The sequence below is a fragment of the Xenopus tropicalis genome, chromosome 2 (assembly GCF_000004195.4).
Source record: "Xenopus tropicalis strain Nigerian chromosome 2, UCB_Xtro_10.0, whole genome shotgun sequence".
NCBI classification, from domain to species: Eukaryota; Metazoa; Chordata; class Amphibia; order Anura; family Pipidae; genus Xenopus; species Xenopus tropicalis.
The window spans coordinates 534,230-556,029 of record NC_030678.2 but is presented as its reverse complement, the minus strand read 5'-3'; the positions used below and the strand labels follow the sequence as shown (position 1 = coordinate 556,029).

General features: G+C 57.5%; 1 protein-coding gene across 1 annotated transcript in view; it reads right to left on the bottom strand.

Annotated features, from left to right (window-relative positions):
* igsf3 (immunoglobulin superfamily member 3) overlaps positions 1–21,511 on the bottom strand; it is a 42,636-nt gene extending 21,125 nt beyond the window's left edge. Inside the window, 7 exon segments of the mRNA NM_001097212.1 lie at positions 1,237–1,641; positions 3,108–3,509; positions 4,967–5,356; positions 7,312–7,719; positions 8,752–9,129; positions 20,196–20,292; positions 21,482–21,511. Of these exon segments, the coding sequence (NP_001090681.1) occupies positions 1,237–1,641; positions 3,108–3,509; positions 4,967–5,356; positions 7,312–7,719; positions 8,752–9,129; positions 20,196–20,229 (2,017 nt within the window). The 5' untranslated portion in view covers positions 20,230–20,292; positions 21,482–21,511.
* Positions 21,512–21,800: the final 289 nt, after the last annotated feature.

Below are 21,800 nucleotides of genomic sequence, written 5' to 3'. Positions count from 1 at the left end.
AGAGAGGGGAATGTAGGGGAGATGGGGGGAATGCTATGAAGGGGATGGGGGGAGTGAGAGGCAGAATGTAGGGGAGATGGGGGGAGATGTATAAGGGGACGGGGGGGGGAGCAGGGGAATGTAGAGGAGATTGGGGGGGGAATGTATAAAGGGGACGGGGGGGAGAGGGGAATGTAGGGGAGATGGGGGGGAATGTATAAAGGGACGGGGGGGAGAGAGGGGAATGTAGGGGAGATGGGGGGGCAGTGGGCAGTTATAAGGTGGGTGGGGGGGACACACAACAAAGCAGTGCCAGCGAGTCACACAAGCCGCCCATTTCCAGTACATTCCCTTCCCTGGGGGGGGGGGGGGTCGGGGGTGCGGTTTAGGAGCCGGACTGACTGGTCCAACTGACTCCCCACCCCCAGCTCTGTAGCCACATCCGCCCCTGTCCCAATGCAGGGAGTCATTGGAATGGAGAGGGTTACCAGGCAACTAGTTAGTACAGTGGCAGTAAGGTTAGTAGCCAGGAGAGGGATCAGGTAGCTAGTTAGTACAGTGGCAGTAAGGTTAGTAGCCAGGAGAGGGATCAGGTAGCTAGTTAGTACAGTGGCAGTAAGGTTAGTAGCCAGGAGAGGGATCAGGTAGCTAGTTTAGTACGAGGGCAGGGTTGCCAGAGGGTAAGGTTAGTAGCTCAGGGGAGGGTTCCAGGAGGGATGCAGGGTAGCTAGTTTAGTACAGTGGCAGTTAAGGTTTGTAGCCCAGGAGAGGGATCAGGGTAGCCTAGTTGAGTACAGGGGCGTAAGGGTTAGTAGCCCAGGAGAGGGATCAGGTAGCTAGTTAGTACAGTGGGCAGTAAGGTTAGTAGCCAGGGAGGGGATCAGGAGCCTAGTTAGTACAGGGGCAGTAAGGTAGTAGCCAGGAGAGGGTACTAGGTAGCTAGTTGAGTACAGGGGCAGTGAAGGTTAGTAGCCAGGAGAGGATCAGGTAGCTAGTTAGTACATTGGCAGTAAGGTTAGTAGCCAGGAGAGGGATCAGGTAGCTAGTTAGTACAGTGGCAGTAAGGTTAGTAGCCAGGAGAGGGATCAGGTAGCTAGTTAGTACAGTGGCAGTAAGGTTAGTAGCCAGGAGAGGGATCAGGTAGCTAGTTAGTACAGTGGCAGTAAGGTTAGTAGCCAGGAGAGGGATCAGGTAGCTAGTTAGTACAGTGGCAGTAAGGTTAGTAGCCAGGAGAGGGATCAGGTAGCCAATTCTCACCTGGGCGCTGGACTCTGATCTCCAGCAGGTTGGATGCCCTCTCAGCTAGCCGCGCCCACGTGCCGCTGGTTTCCCGCCTCCATAGCTCGGCCACACACTGGTACTTGCCCGCCTCCGAATCACTGGCCCGACTCACACTCAGCCTTACAGTGTGAGTGGAGTCTCCCTTCTCCACAATACTCCGGCCACGGAAACTTCCGGCCCTTTCCCCCCATTGGACCCCGCCGGAGCGACTGAAGGTCACCAGGTCGTGCGTGTCTCCGCCCCCCGCGGGCTGAAAGCGCCAGGTGACCGACACCCCCACCCAGGGGGGATAGTGGGGCTTCAGGATGCACTGCAGGTCGAATGAGTCGAAGTAGGTTACGCCGGGCGTGCGGGTGATTGCTGTCACGGCGAATCCGGTCTCTGGGGAGAGAGAAACACCTGTTATTGTAAGGGCCACACGTGGACTCTATAGGGCCCTCATGGGATTGGGGGCCACACGTGGGCTCTATAGGGCCCTCATGGGATTGGGGGCCACACGTGGGCTCTATAGGGCCCTCATGGGATTGGGGGCCACACGTGGGCTCTATAGGGCCCTCATGGGATTGGGGGCCACACGTGGGCTCTATAGGGCCCTCATGGGATTGGGGGCCACACGTGGGCTCTATAGGGCCCTCATGGGATTGGGGGCCACACGTGGACTCTATAGGGCCCTCATGGGATTGGGGGACACACGTGGACTCTATAGGGCCCTCATGGGATTGGGGGCCACATCCTTCCAACTGATCCGTCAGCTGAAATCAAACGAGCCTGGGACAGAAGGAGTTCATTGCAGTGTGTGACACTGAAAGGGTTAAATTGTCAGCTGCCCCACTCAGCAGTCACATGGTGCCGCCATTAAATGCTGCCCCCCCCCCCCCTGCAGGAAGAGCGAGGAATGGCAGCAGGCGGGCCCCAGGCGGAACAGGGATGTGACTCAGAGACTGTGATTCACTGAATTATTCATTGTGCCCAGGAACCAACCCAAGTGCCAGCTGGTGCCCACGCACAGACAGCCCCTGGCAGCCAGCGGGTCACACTCTGACAGGGCCCCTGTACGTTCATAGAGAACATTAACTTTGCCTTTATTATGCCAGTGGCAGCTGCAGACTCAGCAATAAACAGCGCCCCCTAATGGCTCAGACTCAGAGCGTCTCTCAGCTCGGGGGGGGGGGGGGGTTCATATTATGGCTGGCACCCGAGGGCAGAGCAGATACAGCACAATCACACATGGCAAGGGGCACCTAACCCCCAGGGGCATAAGGATGGAGTAAGTAGGAAGGAGCACAATGGGGAAGGAACAAGGGGGCGGGACTGGGAGGGGCAAGTAAGAGGGAGGGGCAATAGGACAGATATGGGGTATGGTACAGAGTAAGGGGAAAGGGGCGGGTACAGAGGAGGAGCCTAATACTCCATGCCCCACCCCAGTGCCCGTAGCCCTCCCGTTATAGTTGGCACATTGGCGCTGCCACTCACCCAGTGCCAGGATATCCACGTTGGCCTGAGCCGATCTCTCGTCCAGCAGCTGCCACTCTCCATCGGGGGAAGGTACAGAGGAGTAAGGGGAAAGGGGCGGGTACAGAGGAGGAGCCTAATACTCCATGCCCCACCTCAGTGCCCATGGCCCTCCCATTATGGCTGGCACATTGGCGTGGCCACTCACCCAGTGCCAGGATATCCACGTTGGCCTGAGCTGATCTCTCGCCCAGCAGCTGCCACTCTCCATTGGGGGATGGTACAGAGGAGTAAGGGGAAAGGGGCGGGTACAGAGGAGGAGCCTAATACTCCATGCCCCACCCCAGTGCCCGTAGCCCTCCCGTTAAGGTTGGCAAATTGGTGCTGCCACTCACCCAGTGCCAGGATATCCACGTTGGCCTGAGCCGATCTCTCGCCCAGCAGCTGCCACTCTCCGTCAGGGGCCGGTACCCACTCCGCTACCCGGCACTCGTAGGAACCCGCGTCCGTTCTCTGGCTGCCCTCCAGCTCCAGGCTGAACGTATCCGAGCCGGACCGGAGCAGCCGCAGCCCCCCGGTGCCCAGCCTCTCCCGGTACTGCTCCCCGGCCCACGTTACTCCATCCCGGTCCTGCCGCACCACGTCCCTCTGGCGCCCCTGTTTGTCCTGTAGGTGCCAGGAGGCCGACACGCGGCTCTGGGGGCCGGCGAGAGATGCCACCGAGCAGCTGAGAGACAGGCGCACCCCCTCTAGCACCGAGCTGGAGTTGGCTGTCACCGTGACTGTCAGAGACGTCCCTGTGGGGAAGGTGGGAGGGGTTAGAGTTTGGGACACGACCAAGGACCCCCCCCCGGCTCCACCCCCACATGGCAATAACCCAACGCCCATATGAGAATAAGCCCCTGGATTTGCCATTATAACCCTGTGTCCCCCTCATAAAATTATGGCCCAATAAACTCAATGTGGGCCGAGAGCGCTCACTAGGGGCCACACTGTTACCCCAGCCCCCCTGCACTCACTCAGTGCCAAGAGTATTACCCAGAATCCCCCACCCACTTGCCCATTTGGCCACACAGTGTTACCCCAGCCCCCCTGCACTCACTCAGTGCCAAGAGTATTACCCAGAATCCCCCACCCACTTGCCCATTTGGCCACACAGTGTTACCCCAGTCCCCCTGCACTCACTCAGTGCCGAGTATTACCCAGAATCCCCCACCCACTTGCCCATTTGGCCACACAGTGTTACCCCAGTCCCCCTGCACTCACTCAGTGCCAAGAGTATTACCCAGAATCCCCCACCCACTTGCCCATTTGGCCACACAGTGTTACCCCAGCCCCCCTGCACTCACTCAGTGCCAAGAGTATTACCCAGAATCCCCCACCCACTTGCCCCATTTGGCCACACAGTGTTACCCCAGTCCCCCTGCACTCACTCAGTGCCGAGTATTACCAGAATCCCCACCCACTTGCCCCATTTGGCCACACAGTGTTACCCCAGTCCCCCTGCACTCACTCAGTGCCAAGAGTATTACCCAGAATCCCCCACCCACTTGCCCATTTGGCCACACAGTGTTACCCCAGTCCCCCTGCACTCACTCAGTGCCGAGTATTACCCAGAATCCCCCACCCACTTGCCCATTTGGCCACACAGTGTTACCCCAGTCCCCCTGCACTCACTCAGTGCCGAGTATTACCCAGAATCCCCCACCCACTTGCCCATTTGGCCACACAGTGTTACCCCAGCCCCCCTGCACTCACTCAGTGCCAAGAGTATTACCCAGAATCCCCCACCCACTTGCCCATTTGGCCACACAGTGTTACCCCAGCCCCCCTGCACTCACTCAGTGCCAAGAGTATTACCCAGAATCCCCCACCCACTTGCCCATTTGGCCACACAGTGTTACCCCAGCCCCCCTGCACTCACTCAGTGCCGAGTATTACCCAGAATCCCCCACCCACTTGCCCATTTGGCCACACAGTGTTACCCCAGCCCCCCTGCACTCACTCAGTGCCAAGAGTATTACCCAGAATCCCACACCCACTTGCCCATTTGGCCGCACAGTGTTACCCCAGCCCCCCTGCACTCACTCAGTGCCAAGAGTATTACCCAGAATCCCCCACCCACTTGCCCATTTGGCCGCACAGTGTTACCCCAGCCCCCCTGCACTCACTCAGTGCCAAGAGTATTACCCAGAATCCCCCACCCACTTGCCCATTTGGCCGCACAGTGTTACCCCAGCCCCCCTGCACTCACTCAGGGGCAGTACAGAGATGGGGATGTTCTTGGGCCTCTTGCTCTCCCGGTCGATGAGTTCCCCGGAGGGGCCCCGCTCGCGCTCCGTTACCCGGCAGTTGTATTTCCCGCTGTCCTCGGGGCGAAGGCGAAATATCTTGAGTGAGAAGACGCTGTCGCTGTCCTTGCCCACCCGCAGCTCCCCGCCATCCTCCCGCCTGGCATACTCCCCCGTCAGGGATGGGACCCCCCCGGGGCTCTGGCTGGCAATCAGGGAGCTGTTAAATGCCCACGACACCGCGAATAAGCGATCCCCCGGGTTCTGCGCCTCAATGATGCACCGGAGAGTCGCCGTGTCGCCGCCATTGTACGTCCGACGCTCTGTCTCCAAGCGAACGTTGAACTCCTTGTCTGCGGCAGAGAAAGGGGCACGATGAGACCATGGGGCAAAAGCGCACACAGCGGGGCCACACTCGCACACACACACAGCGGGGCCACACGCGCACACACACACAGCGGGGCCGCGCTCGCACGCACACACAGCGGGGCCGCGCTCGCACGCACACACAGCGGGGCCGCGCTCGCACGCACACACAGCGGGGCCGCGCTCGCACGCACACACAGCGGGGCCGCGCTCGCACGCACACACAGCGGGGCCGCGCTCGCACGCACACACAGCGGGGCCGCGCTCGCACGCACACACAGCGGGGCCGCGCTCGCACGCACACACAGCGGGGCCACGCTCGCGCGCACACAGCGGGCCACACACACACAGCGGGGCCACACTCGCGCACACACACAGCGGGGCCACACTCGCGCACACACACAGCGGGCCACACTCGCGCACACACACAGCGGGGCCACACTCGCGCACACACACAGCGGGGCCACACTCGCGCACACACACAGCGGGGCCACACTCGCGCACACACACAGCGGGGCCACACTCGCGCACACACACAGCGGGCCACACTCGCGCACACACACAGCGGGGCCACACTCGCGCACACACACAGCGGGGCCACACTCGCGCACACACACAGCGGGGCCACACTCGCGCACACACACAGCGGGGCACACTCGCGCACACACACAGCGGGCCACACTCGCGCACACACACAGCGGGCCACACTCGCGCACACACACAGCGGGGCCACACTCGCGCACACACACAGCGGGGCCACACTCGCGCACACACACGCGGGCCACACTCGCGCACACACACAGCGGGGCCACACTCGCGCACACACACAGCGGGGCCACACTCGCGCACACACACAGCGGGGGCCACACTCGCGCACACACACAGCGGGGGCCACACTCGCGCACACACACAGCGGGGGCCACACTCGCGCGACACACACAGCGGGGCCACACTCGCGCGCACACACAGCGGGGCCACACTCGCGCGCACACACAGCGGGCCACACTCGCGCGCAACACAGCGGGGCCACACTCGCGGCGCACACACACAAAGCTGGGGCCACACTCGCGCGCACACACACAGCGGGGGGGCCACACTCGCGCGCACACACACAGCGGGGCCACACTCGCGCACACAGCGGGCCACTTCACACACGCGGGGCCACACTCGCGCACCACAGCGGGGCCACACTCGCGCACACACACAGCGGGGCCACAGCGGGGCCGCGCACACACACAGCGGGGCCGCGCACACACACAGCGGGGCCGCGCACACACACAGCGGGGCCACGCACACACACAGCGGGGCCACACACACACACACAGCGGGGCCACACACACACACAGCGGGGCCACACACACACACACACAGCGGGGCCACACACACACAGCGGGGCCACACACACACACACAGCGGGGCCACACACACACACACAGCGGGGCCACACACACACACAGCGGGGCCACACACACACACACAGCGGGGCCACACACACACACACAGCGGGGCCACACACACACAGCGGGGCCACACACAGCGGGGCCACACACACACACAGCGGGGCCACACACACACACACAGCGGGGCCACGCGCGCGCACACACACACACACACACACAGCGGGGCCACATGCGCGCACACACACACAGCGGGGCCACACACACACACAGCGGGGCCACACACACACACACAGCGGGGCCACGCGCGCGCACACACACACACACACACACAGCGGGGCCACACACACACACAGCGGGGCCACACACACACACACAGCGGGGCCACGCGCGCGCACACACACACACACACAGCGGGGCCACATGCGCGCACACACACACAGCGGGGCCACACGCGCGCACACACACACAGCGGGGCCACACGCGCACACACAAGATCTGCCCCAGGAACACACAAAGGCAAAGTGAAGGGGTTTGGACCTTACCTGTTGGCAGTACCGTCACTGACGTCCCTTCTGAGCGTTTCTGGGTCAGGGGGAACCAAGTCCCATCCGGATCCTGGATCCATTCCGTGCCCTCGCAGTAAATGTCGCCCTGGTCGCTGGGGTGCAGGTTATACAGAGTCAGGCGGAAGGTGCTGTCGCCCACTTTGTCCAGCCTGACGTCCCCCACCGAGTGCTTCTGGGCGTAGGAGGGACCGGGCTGCACAGAGAAGTTCTGGGTCACAGAGATGATCTCGGTCGCCTCCCCCTCAGACAGTCGGAGCCAGGAGACTGACAGGTGGGTGTGCCGGGAGGAATTCTGGGAAACTTCACAGGTCACCTGCAGAGACCCCCCCTCCACCTTTTGGATCGTCTGTGCCGGGGACGAGACCGTCAGAGTGTCCGGAATCACTATCACACAGAAACACAGTGAGTGTGCGCTCTTCTGCCGGGGGTTGTGCAGCCAAATACCCCTCCCTGGGACACAATAAGGGGGTCTCTAAACCCTGGCCAGCAGGGGGGGCACAGAGCCAGGGGCAAACCCCACTAAGCAGCAGGACCCATGGGAGCCCTGGAGCCTTCTGGTGTATGACTTCAGCCTGCCCCAGGGGCACTCCAGAGCTGAAAGGGTTAAAGGGCTGGGGTTGTAGCCTGAGCATCTGCTTTGTCTGTGCCACTGTGTCAGCTGCACCTCTCCCCCCTCCCCGGGGCCCCAGGCTTCCTACTGTCTGGCTAATGCCCCATTAACTATTCATCTGCTGGTGGGGAGAGAGTCAATTACCCTGTAATGGCCTTCTGGCCTGAGCAGCATGGATTGCACTCTGCTGGGAGGCTGTTCCCTGTACCTACCCCCCTTTCTGTAAAGTAGCACTTCCTTATGTTCCCTTTCAGCCTCCCCCCTATTCTTTTACTGTATTAGTCCCACCGGCCCTGCTGGGAGGCTGTTCCCTGTACCTACCCCCCTTTCTGTAAAGTAGCACTTCCTTATGTTCCCTTTCAGCCTCCCCCCCCCTATTCTTTTACTGTATTAGTCCCACCGCCCATGCTGGGAGGCTGTTCCCTGTACCTACCCCCCTTTCTGTAAAGTACCACTTCCTTATGTTCCCTTTCAGCCCCCCCCCTCCTATTCCTTTACTGTATTAGTCCCACCGGCCCTGCTGGGAGACTGTTCCCTGTACCTACCCCCCTTTCTGTAAAGTAGCACTTCCTTATGTTCCCTTTCAGCCCCCCCCCTCCTATTCCTTTACTGTATTAGTCCCACCGGCCCTGCTGGGAGACTGTTCCCTGTACCTACCCCCCTTTCTGTAAAGTAGCACTTCCTTATGTTCCCTTTCTGCACCCCCCCCCCCTATTCCTTTACTGTATTAGTCCCACCGGCCCTGCTGGGAGGCCGAGCTCTGAGCTGCCCTGTAAGCCCCGTGGGGCACATGGTATAGGACCTACCTTGCAGGTTGACCTTGGCGCTGTAGCTGCCATGATAGGAGGGGTCAGTGTTGGGGGTGTGGCATTCGTACTCGCCCGTGTCCTGGTCCTGCAGTTGGCGGATATGTAAGAGGGCCCGGTCCCCGCTCACTCGCTCCACGTAGATGCCCCCGGAGCGCACTCGCTGTGAGTAGATGGCGTAGGAGAAGGAAGGGTCATTGGTTCCGACTATCTGGATCTCCTTCTCAGGGGCGGTGGGCAGGTATATGGACCACAGGAAGTTCTGCTCCGAGGGCCCCTGGTAGCCACGCACATTGCACCAGATACTGATCTGAGAGCCTTCTGCCCGGTAGAGGGGCCCCGGCTGTATGGCCACTTCCCGCTGGGCCCAGCTCACACCTACAGGAGAGACACATGGGACAGAATTAATTCCAGTAGTCACAGCCCCCCGGCCAGTAGCCCCCCAGGTTACCCCCTGCATCTGGCAAATACAGAGGGGCCACTACCTATTGGGCCCTAGGGCCTATTCTGGATCTCAGCACGGACCTGCTGGACTGATTTAAAGGGGAAGTTCACCCGTACATTCGGCGTTACTGTGCTGCTAATGGAAGGAACTTGAGCAGCTTATGACTGGTATTTGTTTTGGTTTTTAATTATTATTTATGTCTCCAAAGGAAAGATCTTATGCTGTCTGGTTGCTAGCGCCAGTAATCCCAGCAACGGGAAAGCTAAAAGCGGAATCTGCTCGTTATTCTAATGCAAGAAAAACACACTTCAATAATTAATAACGAAACAGAAAATATATCAGCGAGTCTGTGTAAGGAATGGCCACACCCCTCCACATATGGCTGAAATACTCCCAGAAGCCCCTGCCAACCTTCAGCTGTAGCCTAGTTACAGCCATTAGTGACGTGCCCACCCCAGCTGTTCCCATTGTGCCCCCCCTCCCAGCTCTGTGCTATTTCTGGCCCTTCCTACTCCCAGTGCTGTAATAACAGGTCAATGGCAGCGAGGGGGGGGGGGGCGGCAGCCTCACACAATCCGGCTATAAGGTACCGGCAACCGAGTGTTACCCCCTCTACTGCCCCCCAACCATTATATACAAATGGGCCTCACACAATCCGGCTATAAGGTACCGAGTGTTACCCCCTCTACTGCCCCCCAACCATTATATACAAATGGGCCTCACACAATCCGGCTATAAGGTACCGAGTGTTACCCCCTCTACTGCCCCCCAACCATTATATACAAATGGGCCTCACACAATCCGGCTATAAGGTACCGAGTGTTACCCCCTCTACTGCCCCCCAACCATTATATACAAATGGGCCTCACACAATCCGGCTATAAGGTACCGAGTGTTACCCCCTCTACTGCCCCCCAACCATTATATACAAATGGGCCTCACACAATCCGGCTATAAGGTACCGAGTGCTACCCCCTCTACTGCCCCCCAACCATTATATACAAATGGGCCTCACACAATCCGGCTATAAGGTACCGGCAACCAGTGTTACCCCCTCTACTGCCCCCCCAACCATTATATACAAATGGGCCTCACACAATCCGGCTATAAGGTACCGGCAACCAGTGTTACCCCCTCTACTGCCCCCCAACCATTATATACAAATGGGCCTCACACAATCCGGCTATAAGGTACCGGCAACCAAGTGTTACCCCCTCTACTGCCCCCCCAACCATTATATACAAATGGGCCTCACACAATCCGGCTATAAGGTACCGAGTGTTACCCCCTCTACTGCCCCCCAACCATTATATACACAGATTCCTGCCAAGCTCCGGGCCCCACAGATTCCTGCCAGGCTCCGGGCCCCACAGATTCCTGCCAGGCTACGGGCCCCACAGATTCCTGCCAAGCTCCGGGCCCCACAGATTCCTGCCAGGCTCCGGGCCCCCCACAGATTCCTGCCAGGCTCCGGGCCCCACAGATTCCTGCCAGGCTACGGGCCCCCCACAGATTCCTGCCAGGCTACGGGCCCCCCACAGATTCCTGCCAGGCTACGGGCCCCCCACAGATTCCCTGCCAGGCTACGGGCCCCCCACAGATTCCTGCCAGGCTACGGGCCCCCCACAGATTCCTGCCAGGCTACGGGCCCCCCACAGATTCCTGCCAGGCTACGGGCCCCCACAGATTCCTGCCAGGCTACGGGCCCCACAGATTCCTGCCAGGCTACGGGCCCCACAGATTCCTGCCAGGCTACGGGCCCCCCACATTCCTGCCAGGCTACGGGCCCCCCACATTCCTGCCAGGCTGCACAAGGTCAGGGATTCACCACTTACACTCGGAATGTTCCCAAGGTTGGGGGGGGGGGGAATTAAAGGAACAGTGACACACAAAGCATCCGACGCTCCCTAGGAAGGAAGGGCTGTTGGTAGGCAGTGTCGGTACTGGGGCAATCCCTAGCCCATCCCTGTATGCAAAGTGAGCCCTGGGGCTGCGGGGGGGCTGCGGGGGATCCTGTGTGGGGGGGATCCTGTGTGGGGGGGATCCTGTGTGGGGGGGATCCTGTGTGGGGGGGATCCTGTGTGGGGGGGATCCTGTGTGGCAGCCCCAGCAGCTCTGGCTCATCCCTGTAATGATGGGAGACCTGACTAATAGGTGAATAATACTCGTTACAGAGTAACCCGCCTAATTGCACTTCCCTAGTGCTGACTAACTGCATATTGTACCGACATACACACCGGCCCCTCCCCACTCATCCCCCTCGGCTCTCCCCCTTACTCACCCCGACTCTCCCCCCCGACTCTCCCCCCTTACTCACCCCGACTCTCCCCCCCGACTCTCCCCCCTTACTCACCCCGACACCCCCCGGCTCTCCCCCCTTACTCACCCCGGCTCTCCCCCCCTTACTCACCCCGACACCCCCCGGCTCTCCCCCCGACTCTCCCCCTTACTCACCCCGACTCTCCCCCCCGACTCTCCCCCCTTACTCACCCCGACTCTCCCCCCTTACTCACCCGACACCCCCCGGCTCTCCCCCCTTACTCACCCCGGCTCTCCCCCCTTACTCACCCCGACACCCCCCGGCTCTCCCCCCTTACTCACCCCGACACCCCCCGGCTCTCCCCCCTTACTCACCCCCCGACTCTCCCCCTTACTCACCCCGACTCTCCCCCCTTACTCACCCCCAACTCTCCCCCTTACTCACCCCGGCTCTCCCCCTTACTCACCCCGGCTCTCCCCCCGACTCTCCCCCCTTACTCACCCCCCGACTCTCCCCCCTACTCACCCCGACACCCCCCGGCTCTCCCCCTTACTCACCCCCCCACTCTCCCCCTTACTCACCCCCCCACTCTCCCCCTTACTCACCCCCCCACTCTCCCCCTTACTTACCCCGACACCCCCCGGCTCACCCCCCGGCTCTCCCCGACACCCCCCCGGCTCTCCCCCTTACTCACCCCGACACCCCCTTAGCTTGGGTTTAGACCAAGACTTTTCTGGGCCATGGAAATACATAGAGAAGCCCAGCATTACCCAAAATCCTTCTGATTATAGGTAAGGAGGGAGCCAGAATGCCCGGCTGGGGGGGCTGCTATTATGGCTGTGGGGGGGCTGCTATTATGGCTGGGGGTGGATACAGGGAAGCTGCGGGCACATCGCTCGCTATGTTTATTGCTGTTCCAGAGAATCTCTGGGGGCCCCGGAGCCACAGGAACAACACAATAAGCAGAGTGGGTCGGCTAGCAGTGAGGGGGGGGGAGAGCGGGAAGCACCAATATAAATGGGGGGGCATTAATAATTCATGTGTTTGGAAACATAAAGGGAAAGGGAGGGAGGCGAGTGGGGACAGCAGTGTGCGCCGCGTCCTGAGTGTGGGAAGGTGTGAGTGTGCGCTGCCTCCCGAGTGTGGGAAGGTGTGAGTGTGCGCCGCGTCCTGAGTGTGGGAAGGTGTGAGTGTGCGCTGCCTCCTGAGTGTGGGAAGGTGTGAGTGTGCGCTGCTTCCTGAGTGTGGGAAGGTGTGAGTGTGCGCTGCCTCCCGAGTGTGGGAAGGTGTGAGTGTGCGCCGCCTCCCGAGTGTGGGAAGGTGTGAGTGTGCGCCGCCTCCCGAGTGTGGGAAGGTGTGAGTGTGCGCTGCCTCCCGAGTGTGGGAAGGTGTGAGTGTGCGCCGCCTCCCGAGTGTGGGAAGGTGTGAGTGTGCGCTGCATCCCGAGTGTGGGAAGGTGTGAGTGTGCGCTGCATCCCGAGTGTGGGAAGGTGTGAGTGTGCGCCGCCTCCCGAGTGTGGGAAGGTGTGAGTGTGCGCTGCATCCCAAGTGTGTGTGCAAAGTGAGTGTGAGCAGGCGAGTGAGTGCATATATGGGAGGGGTATAGATTTACCCGAGGGGAAGGGAAACACACAGATATATAATGTGAGAGGGGCATTAGGGTAGATGTGGGGGGGGGGGGGGGGGTGCAAGTCCGTTTCCCAGAAGGCCGAAAACAGGTTCAAAACAACAAATTCCACTTCTGCTTCTAAATCCCTAAAGAAATGGATAAATTCCCATTTCCACCCTACGACACCGACACATCTACCCCCCCCCCCCCAAGTACCAACCCAACGGAAAGTTCCACGTAGGCCCCGGGGCAGAAATACAGCAACTGTTCCACGATAGGAAAGTCCCACAAACAGCGATTGTGTCACAGACATTTCCATGAGGGGGGGTTATTGTTTGGGGCAAATAATCAGCTGAGAGAGGAGCTGGGGCAGTAACACACAGGGCTGTTCTCATGTTCCATTACACAATGTTGGAAACGCGTTGCTGCCACTGAATTCACTCAAATCTCTCAGTCTCGGAACTGGACCTGCTGCCTCAGTACTATTTGCTATTAAATATCGGGGTTCACTAATCACCCCAAATCAGCCAATTCTCTTTCTATTATTTATTGCTTTTGGAAGCAGAGATGTATGAATCAGCTTGTATGCAATGCAGTGGGGTAACAGTGAGGGGCTGGGGGGGGGGGCAGTAAGAGCCCAGTTAACCCAGTGCAGCTGCTGGGGGGGGGGGGGGCTGGCCCAGGGGCAGGAAGAGCCCAGTTAGCCCAGTGCAGCTGCTGGGGGGGGGCAGGGGCAGGAAGAGCCCAGTTTACCCAGTGCAGCTGCTGGGATTGGGGGGGGGGTCTGCGGTCTCTCTCGGCAGCACCAGGATAAACAGGAACCCGGGCCCCACACAATGCGCTGAACCCACTAATCTGGGGATAATGCGCCGCTGCCATATGGGGATTAAAGGGGAAGCGGAGCTGCAGGAAGGCTGCACGTGTGTTACTGTGGCTCCAGCGCAGGGAACTGGGGATGCACGGACTTGTCTGGGTGCCGTTGCCATGGTGCTTGGCACGGTGCCCCAGTATGGGCCAACCTGTCTGACTACTCGCATGTTCCACCCCCGTGCCCTTCACATGCGCAGCATGGCACAGCGCTGGCATTCACTCCAACCATCTCCACCCACCCAACCAGATCCCCCAATCCCACACACCTACCCACCCAACCAGATCACACACTCACCTACCCACCCAACCAGATTCCCCAATCACACACTCACCTACCCACCCAACCAGATCCCCCAATCTCACACACTCACCTACCCACCCAACCAGATCCCCAAATCGCACACACCTACCCACACCTACCCACCCAACCAGATCCCCCAATCTCACACACACACCCACACCTACCCACCCAACCAGATCCCCCAATCTCACACACACACCTACCCACCCAACCAGATCCCCCAATCTCACACACACACCTACCCACCCAACCAGATCCCCCAATCTCACACACACACCTACCCACCCAACCTCACCAGATCCCCCAATCGCACACACTCTGAGCTTCTGTGCCCTCCCCACGGGTCTCTTCCCATGTTGCCCTCCCCACGGGTCTCTTCCCATGTTGCCCTCCCCACGGGTCTCTTCCCATGTTGCCCTCCCCACAGGTCTCTTCCCATATTGCCCTCCCCACGGGTCTCTTCCCATGTTGACCTCCCCACGGGTCTCTTCCCATATTGCCCTCCCCACGGGTCTCTTCCCATATTGCCCTCCCCTGTCCTCCCCGTGGGTCTCTTCTCTTTCTGCCCTTCCCTGCTGTCCCCAATACAGACCATACAGGGTGTACCACACAGCTTGCAATCTAATGTAACCCCAATGCAGACTGAGTATGGAGGGTAAGAAGTCTCTCTCCTACAGAAGGCATGGGTGTTTGCCCCCCCAGGGTGCCATGTTGCCCCTGTGGAAGATCTGTGTGTGCAGGAATGGTACAGACTGCCTAACTGGCGGCTGCTCTGGCAGATACAATGGAGCGTTCCAGGGAAGGGCCGGACGCCTTTGTAACAAGGAGAAAGCACAAGGTCGCTGGGCCTGGAGTCAGGAAGAAATTTCACAGGCAACTGGAGACTAAATGCCATGTGTCAGGGGGCAGTTACAGACCAAGGGATAGAAACTGACTAGTTTATACTGAGCAACAGAGCTCACAATCCACAGGATCCGCACACGTGCCACAACACCCACTGGTTTCACTGCAAATAAATGTATCTTTGCATTTCCCCTCCCTCCAGAGAGAAGATGCTGCCAAACTGCCCCCCCCCCATCTCAGTATCATATGGCCCATAATGCATTGCAAGTCATAGGGCTACTCTGGCTTCCTTCTCTCAGAATGCCCTGCACCTCTCACTATTGTAACAGCATCAGCAAGGTAGCAGGGAGTTACTCTGCATATCCTTACAGAAGCTCAGATACATGGGGGGGTACAGGGAGTTACTGGGCATATCCTTACAGAAGCTCAGATACATGGGGGGTAGCAGGGAGTTACTGTGCATATCCTTACAGAAGCTCAGATACATGGGGGTACAGGGAGTTACTGTGCATATCCTTACAGAAGCTCAGATACATAGGTACAGGGAGTTACTGGGCATATCCTTACAGAAGCTCAGATACATGGGGGAGTACAGGGAGTTACTGTGCATATCCTTACAGAAGCTCAGATACATGGGGGGTACAGGGAGTTACTGGGCATATCCTTACAGAAGCTCAGATACATGGGGTACAGGGAGTTACTGTGCATATCCTTACAGAAGCTCAGATACATGGGGGTACAGGGAGTTACTGCGCATATCCTTACAGAAGCTCAGATACATGGGAGGTACAGGAGTTACTGGGCATATCCTTACAGAAGCTCAGATACATGGGGGGGTACAGGGAGTTACTGGGCATATCCTTACAGAAGCTCAGATACATGGGGGGTACAGGGAGTTACTGGGCATATCCTTACAGAAGCTCAGATACATGGGGGGGTACAGGGAGTTACTGTGCATATCCTTACAGAAGCTCAGATACATGGGGGGGTACAGGGAGTTACTGCGCATATCCTTACAGAAGCTCAGATACATGGGGGGTACAGGGAGTTACTGGGCATATCCTTACAGAAGCTCAGATACATGGGGAGGTACAGGGAGTTACTGTGCATATCCTTACAGAAGCTCAGATACATGGGGGGTACAGGGATTACTGTGCATATCCTTACAGAAGCTCAGATACATGGGGGGACAGGGAGTTACTGGGCATATCCTTACAGAAGCTCAGATACATGGGGGGGTACAGGGAGTTACTGTGCATATCCTTACAGAAGCTCAGATACATGGGGGGTACAGAGTACTGGGCATATCCTTACAGAAGCTCAGATACACGGGGAGGTACAGGGAGTTACTGGGCATATCCTTACAGAAGCTCAGATACACGGGGGGGTACAGGGAGTTACTGGGCATATCCTTACAGAAGCTCAGATACATGGGGAGGTACAGGGAGTTACTGGGCATATCCTTACAGAAGCTCAGATACATGGGGGGTACAGGGATTACTGTGCATATCCTTACAGAAGCTCAGATACATGGGGGGGTACAGGGAGTTACTGCGCATATCCTTACAGAAGCTCAGGATACATGGGGAGGTACAGGGAGTTACTGGGCATATCCTTACAGAAGCTCAGATACATGGGGGGGTACAGGAGTTACTGCGCATATCCTTACAGAAGCTCAGATACATGGGGGGTACAGGGAGTTACTGGGCATATCCTTACAGAAGCTCAGATACATACAGGGAGTTACTGTGCATATCCTTACAGAAGCTCAGATACACGGTACAGGGAGTTACTGGGCATATCCTTACAGAAGCTCAGATACACGGGTACAGGGAGTTACTGGGCATATCCTTACAGAAGCTCAGATACATGGGGGTACAGGGAGTTACTGTGCATATCCTTACAGAAGCTCAGATACATGGGGGGGTACAGGGAGTTACTGCGCATATCCTTACAGAAGCTCAGATACATGGGGGTACAGGGAGTTACTGCGCATATCCTTACAGAAGCTCAGATACATGGGGGGTACAGGGAGTTACTGTGCATATCCTTACAGAAGCTCAGATACATGGGGGGTACAGGGAGTTACTGCGCATATCCTTACAGAAGCTCAGATACATGGGGGGGTACAGGGAGTTACTGTGCATATCCTTACAGAAGCTCAGATACATGGGGGGGTACAGGGAGTTACTGTGCATATCCTTACAGAAGCTCAGATACATGGGGGGGTACAGGGAGTTACTGCGCATATCCTTACAGAAGCTCAGATACATGGGGAGGTACAGGGAGTTACTGGGCATATCCTTACAGAAGCTCAGATACATGGGGGGGTACAGGGAGTTTACTGCGCATATCCTTACAGAAGCTAAGATACATGGGTACAGGGAGTTACTGGGCATATCCTTACAGAAGCTCAGATACATGGGGGTACAGGGAGTTACTGCGCATATCCTTACAGAAGCTCAGATACATGGGGGGTACAGGGAGTTTATATACAGGAAGGTGCCAATTAACTCTTGCACTGCTGGCAGCCAGGACGGGAGAAGTGGCCAATGAGAAAACCGTTGCTAGGGAATCTCTCTGCAGCTGTTGATTTCCCAGCATCCCCTGTAAGGCCGGGCAGCTTATGAGGAGTGTTACCCCCCCCTTTCCCTGGGAGAATCAGTTTGTGTGTAATCTGAGCCGGGGCTCCTGTTAGAGGAGGAGGAGGGGCCAATCCCCGGCTGGGGGCGGGGCAGCACCTGGTGCCATGTCTGTCCCAGTGGGAAAGGCAAACGGTGCCACCTGGTGCCGCCCAGCAGCCCCTTCTCTCCTGTTGTGTGTGTGTGGGGGTACAGGGGGTGCAGGGAGTGGGGGGGGGGGCTGTGCCAGGGGGGAAAACACTGGATTAACCTCTATATAGGTATATAGGGGGTGTAAGGATATATTGTCCCTGTCACTTTAATTAAAGGGGAACACATACCCCTGTGTGCAGCCTGACGTGAGTATATAGGGGGTGTAAGGATATATCGTTCCTGTCACTTTAATTAAAGGGGAACACATACCCCTGTGTGCAGCCTGACGTGAGTATATAGGGGGTGTAAGGATATATTGTTCCTGTCACTTTAATTAAAGGGGAACACATACCCCTGTGTGCAGCCTGACGTGAGTATATAGGGGGTGTAAGGATATATTGTTCCTGTCACTTTAATTAAAGGGGAACACATACACCTGTGTGCAGCCTGACGTGAGTATATAGGGGGTGTAAGGATATATTGTCCCTGTCACTTTAATTAAAGGGGAACAGTCATTCCCAAGGTACCATTATGAGTATCAGCTGACCCATTCAGTACAGAATGCTACTGGCCCCCCACTCACAGGCACCGCCCCCTCATTAATAATATAAACTGCACCAGCCAATCAGAAATGGAGTGCAGCAGTAAGAGCGCCCCCCCCCCCCGCATTACATAATTATATTATATCTGTGTATTTATGATTTGTATTGGTCACAGCAGTAAGTGAGAGCACCTCCAGTTACCCCGGCACCCACCCTGGCAGTTACCCCGGCACCCACCCTGGCAGTTACCCCGGCACCCACCCTGGCAGTTACCCCGGCACCCACCCTGGCAGTTACCCCCGCACCCACCCTGGCAGTTACCCCGGCACAAATATGCTGGTGTCTTCTGAGCGATTGCAGGAGAGGGAGGGGCAGTTGATGAATTGCCCCTAGTATAATGGCCTTCTCCTTATCTGTAAGTCTGAGACACAGGCAGGACTGGGGGGTAGGGAGGGGCTTATTATTTGTTGTTAAACAGCTGCCCCCGCAGGGGGTCCGTGTCCCCTCCCTTGTATGTTCCTACCCTGTGTTTGGGGTATCTCTCTCTCCCACGGGTCAGAAGGTGGGACCCAAATTACCGGCGGGAAGGACAAACAGTGCCCAATAGTGCGACCGGAACTCCCTGGGGATTCATCATCATCATCATCATCATCTCCATGTACTCACATCACTATTACCTGCTATTATTCCCATGGCTCCCCCCCCATTCATCTGTCTGTTTAACCTCTTCCCTGCCAGAGCCAGCACATTAACCTCTTCCCTAACAGCATCACATTAACCTCTTCCCTGCCAGCCCCACCACATTAACCTCTGCCAGCACCAGCATCACATTAACCTCTTCCCTGCCAGCCCCATCACATTAACCTCTTCCCTAACAGCATCACATTAACCTCTTCCCTGCCAGCCCCACCACATTAACATCTGCCAGCACCAGCATCACATTAACCACTTCCCTGCCAGCCCCACCACATTAACATCTGCCAGCAGCAGCATCACATTAACCTCTTCCCTGCCAGCCCCCCCACATTAACCTCTTGCCAGCAAGATAGGAATGACCTTTTCTTTGCCAGAGAGGGTCAGGAAGCAGAATGGGACATTAACCACTTCCTCCCAGTAGCACTTACACTGACCCACCCCATAGAAGTGCCCCCGGAGACGGGCACAGACAGGTGGCATTAGCAGGGAGACAGCTTGTGACTGCAGTGGGGAGGGGGCAATATGCAGCCCAATGGGCACTGCCCCTGCACAGGGCACTTACAGGACAGAGAGATGCCCGCGTGCCCACGCCAACAGGGCAGTCAGTGAAGGCTCTTCCCTTGCATCTCACTGAAGAAACATCCCCACAGGCCAAATTGCCACAAACAGGGGCTGTTACCCCTAGCAACTAACCGCCACTCACAGCACAGATTGCATAATGAAACTAAAATGCCCGCTGGTTGCTATGGCGACTGCATGGGGCACAGTTTCCCCCTGAAGTTATTTTCAGTCACTTGGCACAGATTCTTCTGCCCTTACACTGGTTTTGCCCTTATCATAAATCTGCCCCGGTATTAACCCCTTCATGGAGTTACCATTTTTACACTATAACCCCTTACCTGCCAGACCTGGACATAATGACTCTGTATTAACCGTTTCCCTGCTGCCACAGCTGAGCAAAGTGACATTCCTTATTAACCTTTTCCTTACCAAATGAATCACCCTGTATGTATAATATATATATATATTAACCCCTTGCCTGCAGTGTACTAACAGACCAGTGAATGCATGCCAGTCCCAGTGCCAAGGAGCAGAATCACTTACCTGCCAGGAGGATCAGTAAGGCAGCCGTGCCCATGATGCGCTTGGTGCTGTGCCAGTTACAGGTCCATAGGTGCCAGGGGTTCCGTGGGCAAATCTCCTACAGGGGGGAGGATAATACATTGGGGTGAGTGTTTCTGTGGGTGCCAGGGACACGCCCCTCACTCCTATGTACATACAGGTAGGGTCTATACACACAGTGTGAGCACAGGCAGCCGCTCACTCACACTCACACTCACACTGACCCACCCCCGGCACAGAGAGCACAGGGGGGTAAATGTTCTGATGCATAAAATACACACACCTGTATATGTGCAGCCCCCCCCATATACACCTGTATATGTGCAGCCCCCCCCATATACACCTGTATATGTGCAGCCCCCCCCATATACACCTGTATATGTGCAGCCCCCCCCATATACACCTGTATATGTGCAGCCCCCCCCATATACACCTGTATATGTGCAGCCCCCCCCATATACACCTGTATATGTGCAGCCCCCCCCATATACACCTGTATATGTGCAGCCCCCCCCATATACACCTGTATATGTGCAGCCCCCCCCATACACACCTGTATATGTGCAGCCCCCCCCATACACACCTGTATATGTGCAGCCCCCCCCATACACACCTGTATATGTGCAGCCCCCCCCCATACACACCTGTATATGTGCAGCCCCCCCCATATACACCTGTATATGTGCAGCCCCCCCCATATACACCTGTATATGTGCAGCCCCCCCCATATACACCTGTATATGTGCAGCCCCCCCATACACCTGTATATGTGCAGCCCCCCATACACCTGTATATGTACAGCAGCCCCCCCCATACACCTGTATATGTACAGCAGCCCCCCCCATACACCTGTATATGTACAGCAGCCCCCCCCATACACCTGTATATGTACAGCAGCCCCCCCCATACACCTGTATATGTGCAGCCCCCCCCATACACCTGTATATGTACAGCCCCCCCCCATACACCTGTATATGTACAGCCCCCCCCCCCCCATACACCTGTATATGTACAGCCCCCCCCGATACACCTGTATATGTACAGCCCCCCCCATACACCTGTATATGTGCAGCCCCCCCCCCCATACACCTGTATATGTACAGCCCCCCCCATACACCTGTATATGTACAGCCCCCCGCCTTACATTCCCCCCCCCCCCCCATACACACACACGCCTGCCCTACTACACACCCCACACGCTGTTACCCACACAGACATATATATACACACTGTTACACATACATATATATATATATACACACACTGACCGTGTTCCAGCCCGGGTACCGGAGAGCCAGGAGCCGCACGGAGAGACGGAGAGACGGAGCCGCACTCGCCCGGAGATGCACAAGGAACACGGAGCTGACAATGAGCCCGGCCCCACCTTTCCCTCAGAGACCGCCCACAATTCATAGGGACCGCCCCCAACAGCGTGAGACAGCCCACAAGCCACAGTGACTGCCCCCAGAACTGAGAGACTTTCCCAACCTTTTTGAGAGACTGCCCACAAACCATAATAACTGCCACTAGCCCCCATTTCATAGAGACTGACCCCACCCCTGAAAGAGAGCCCCCATTCTAAAGAGA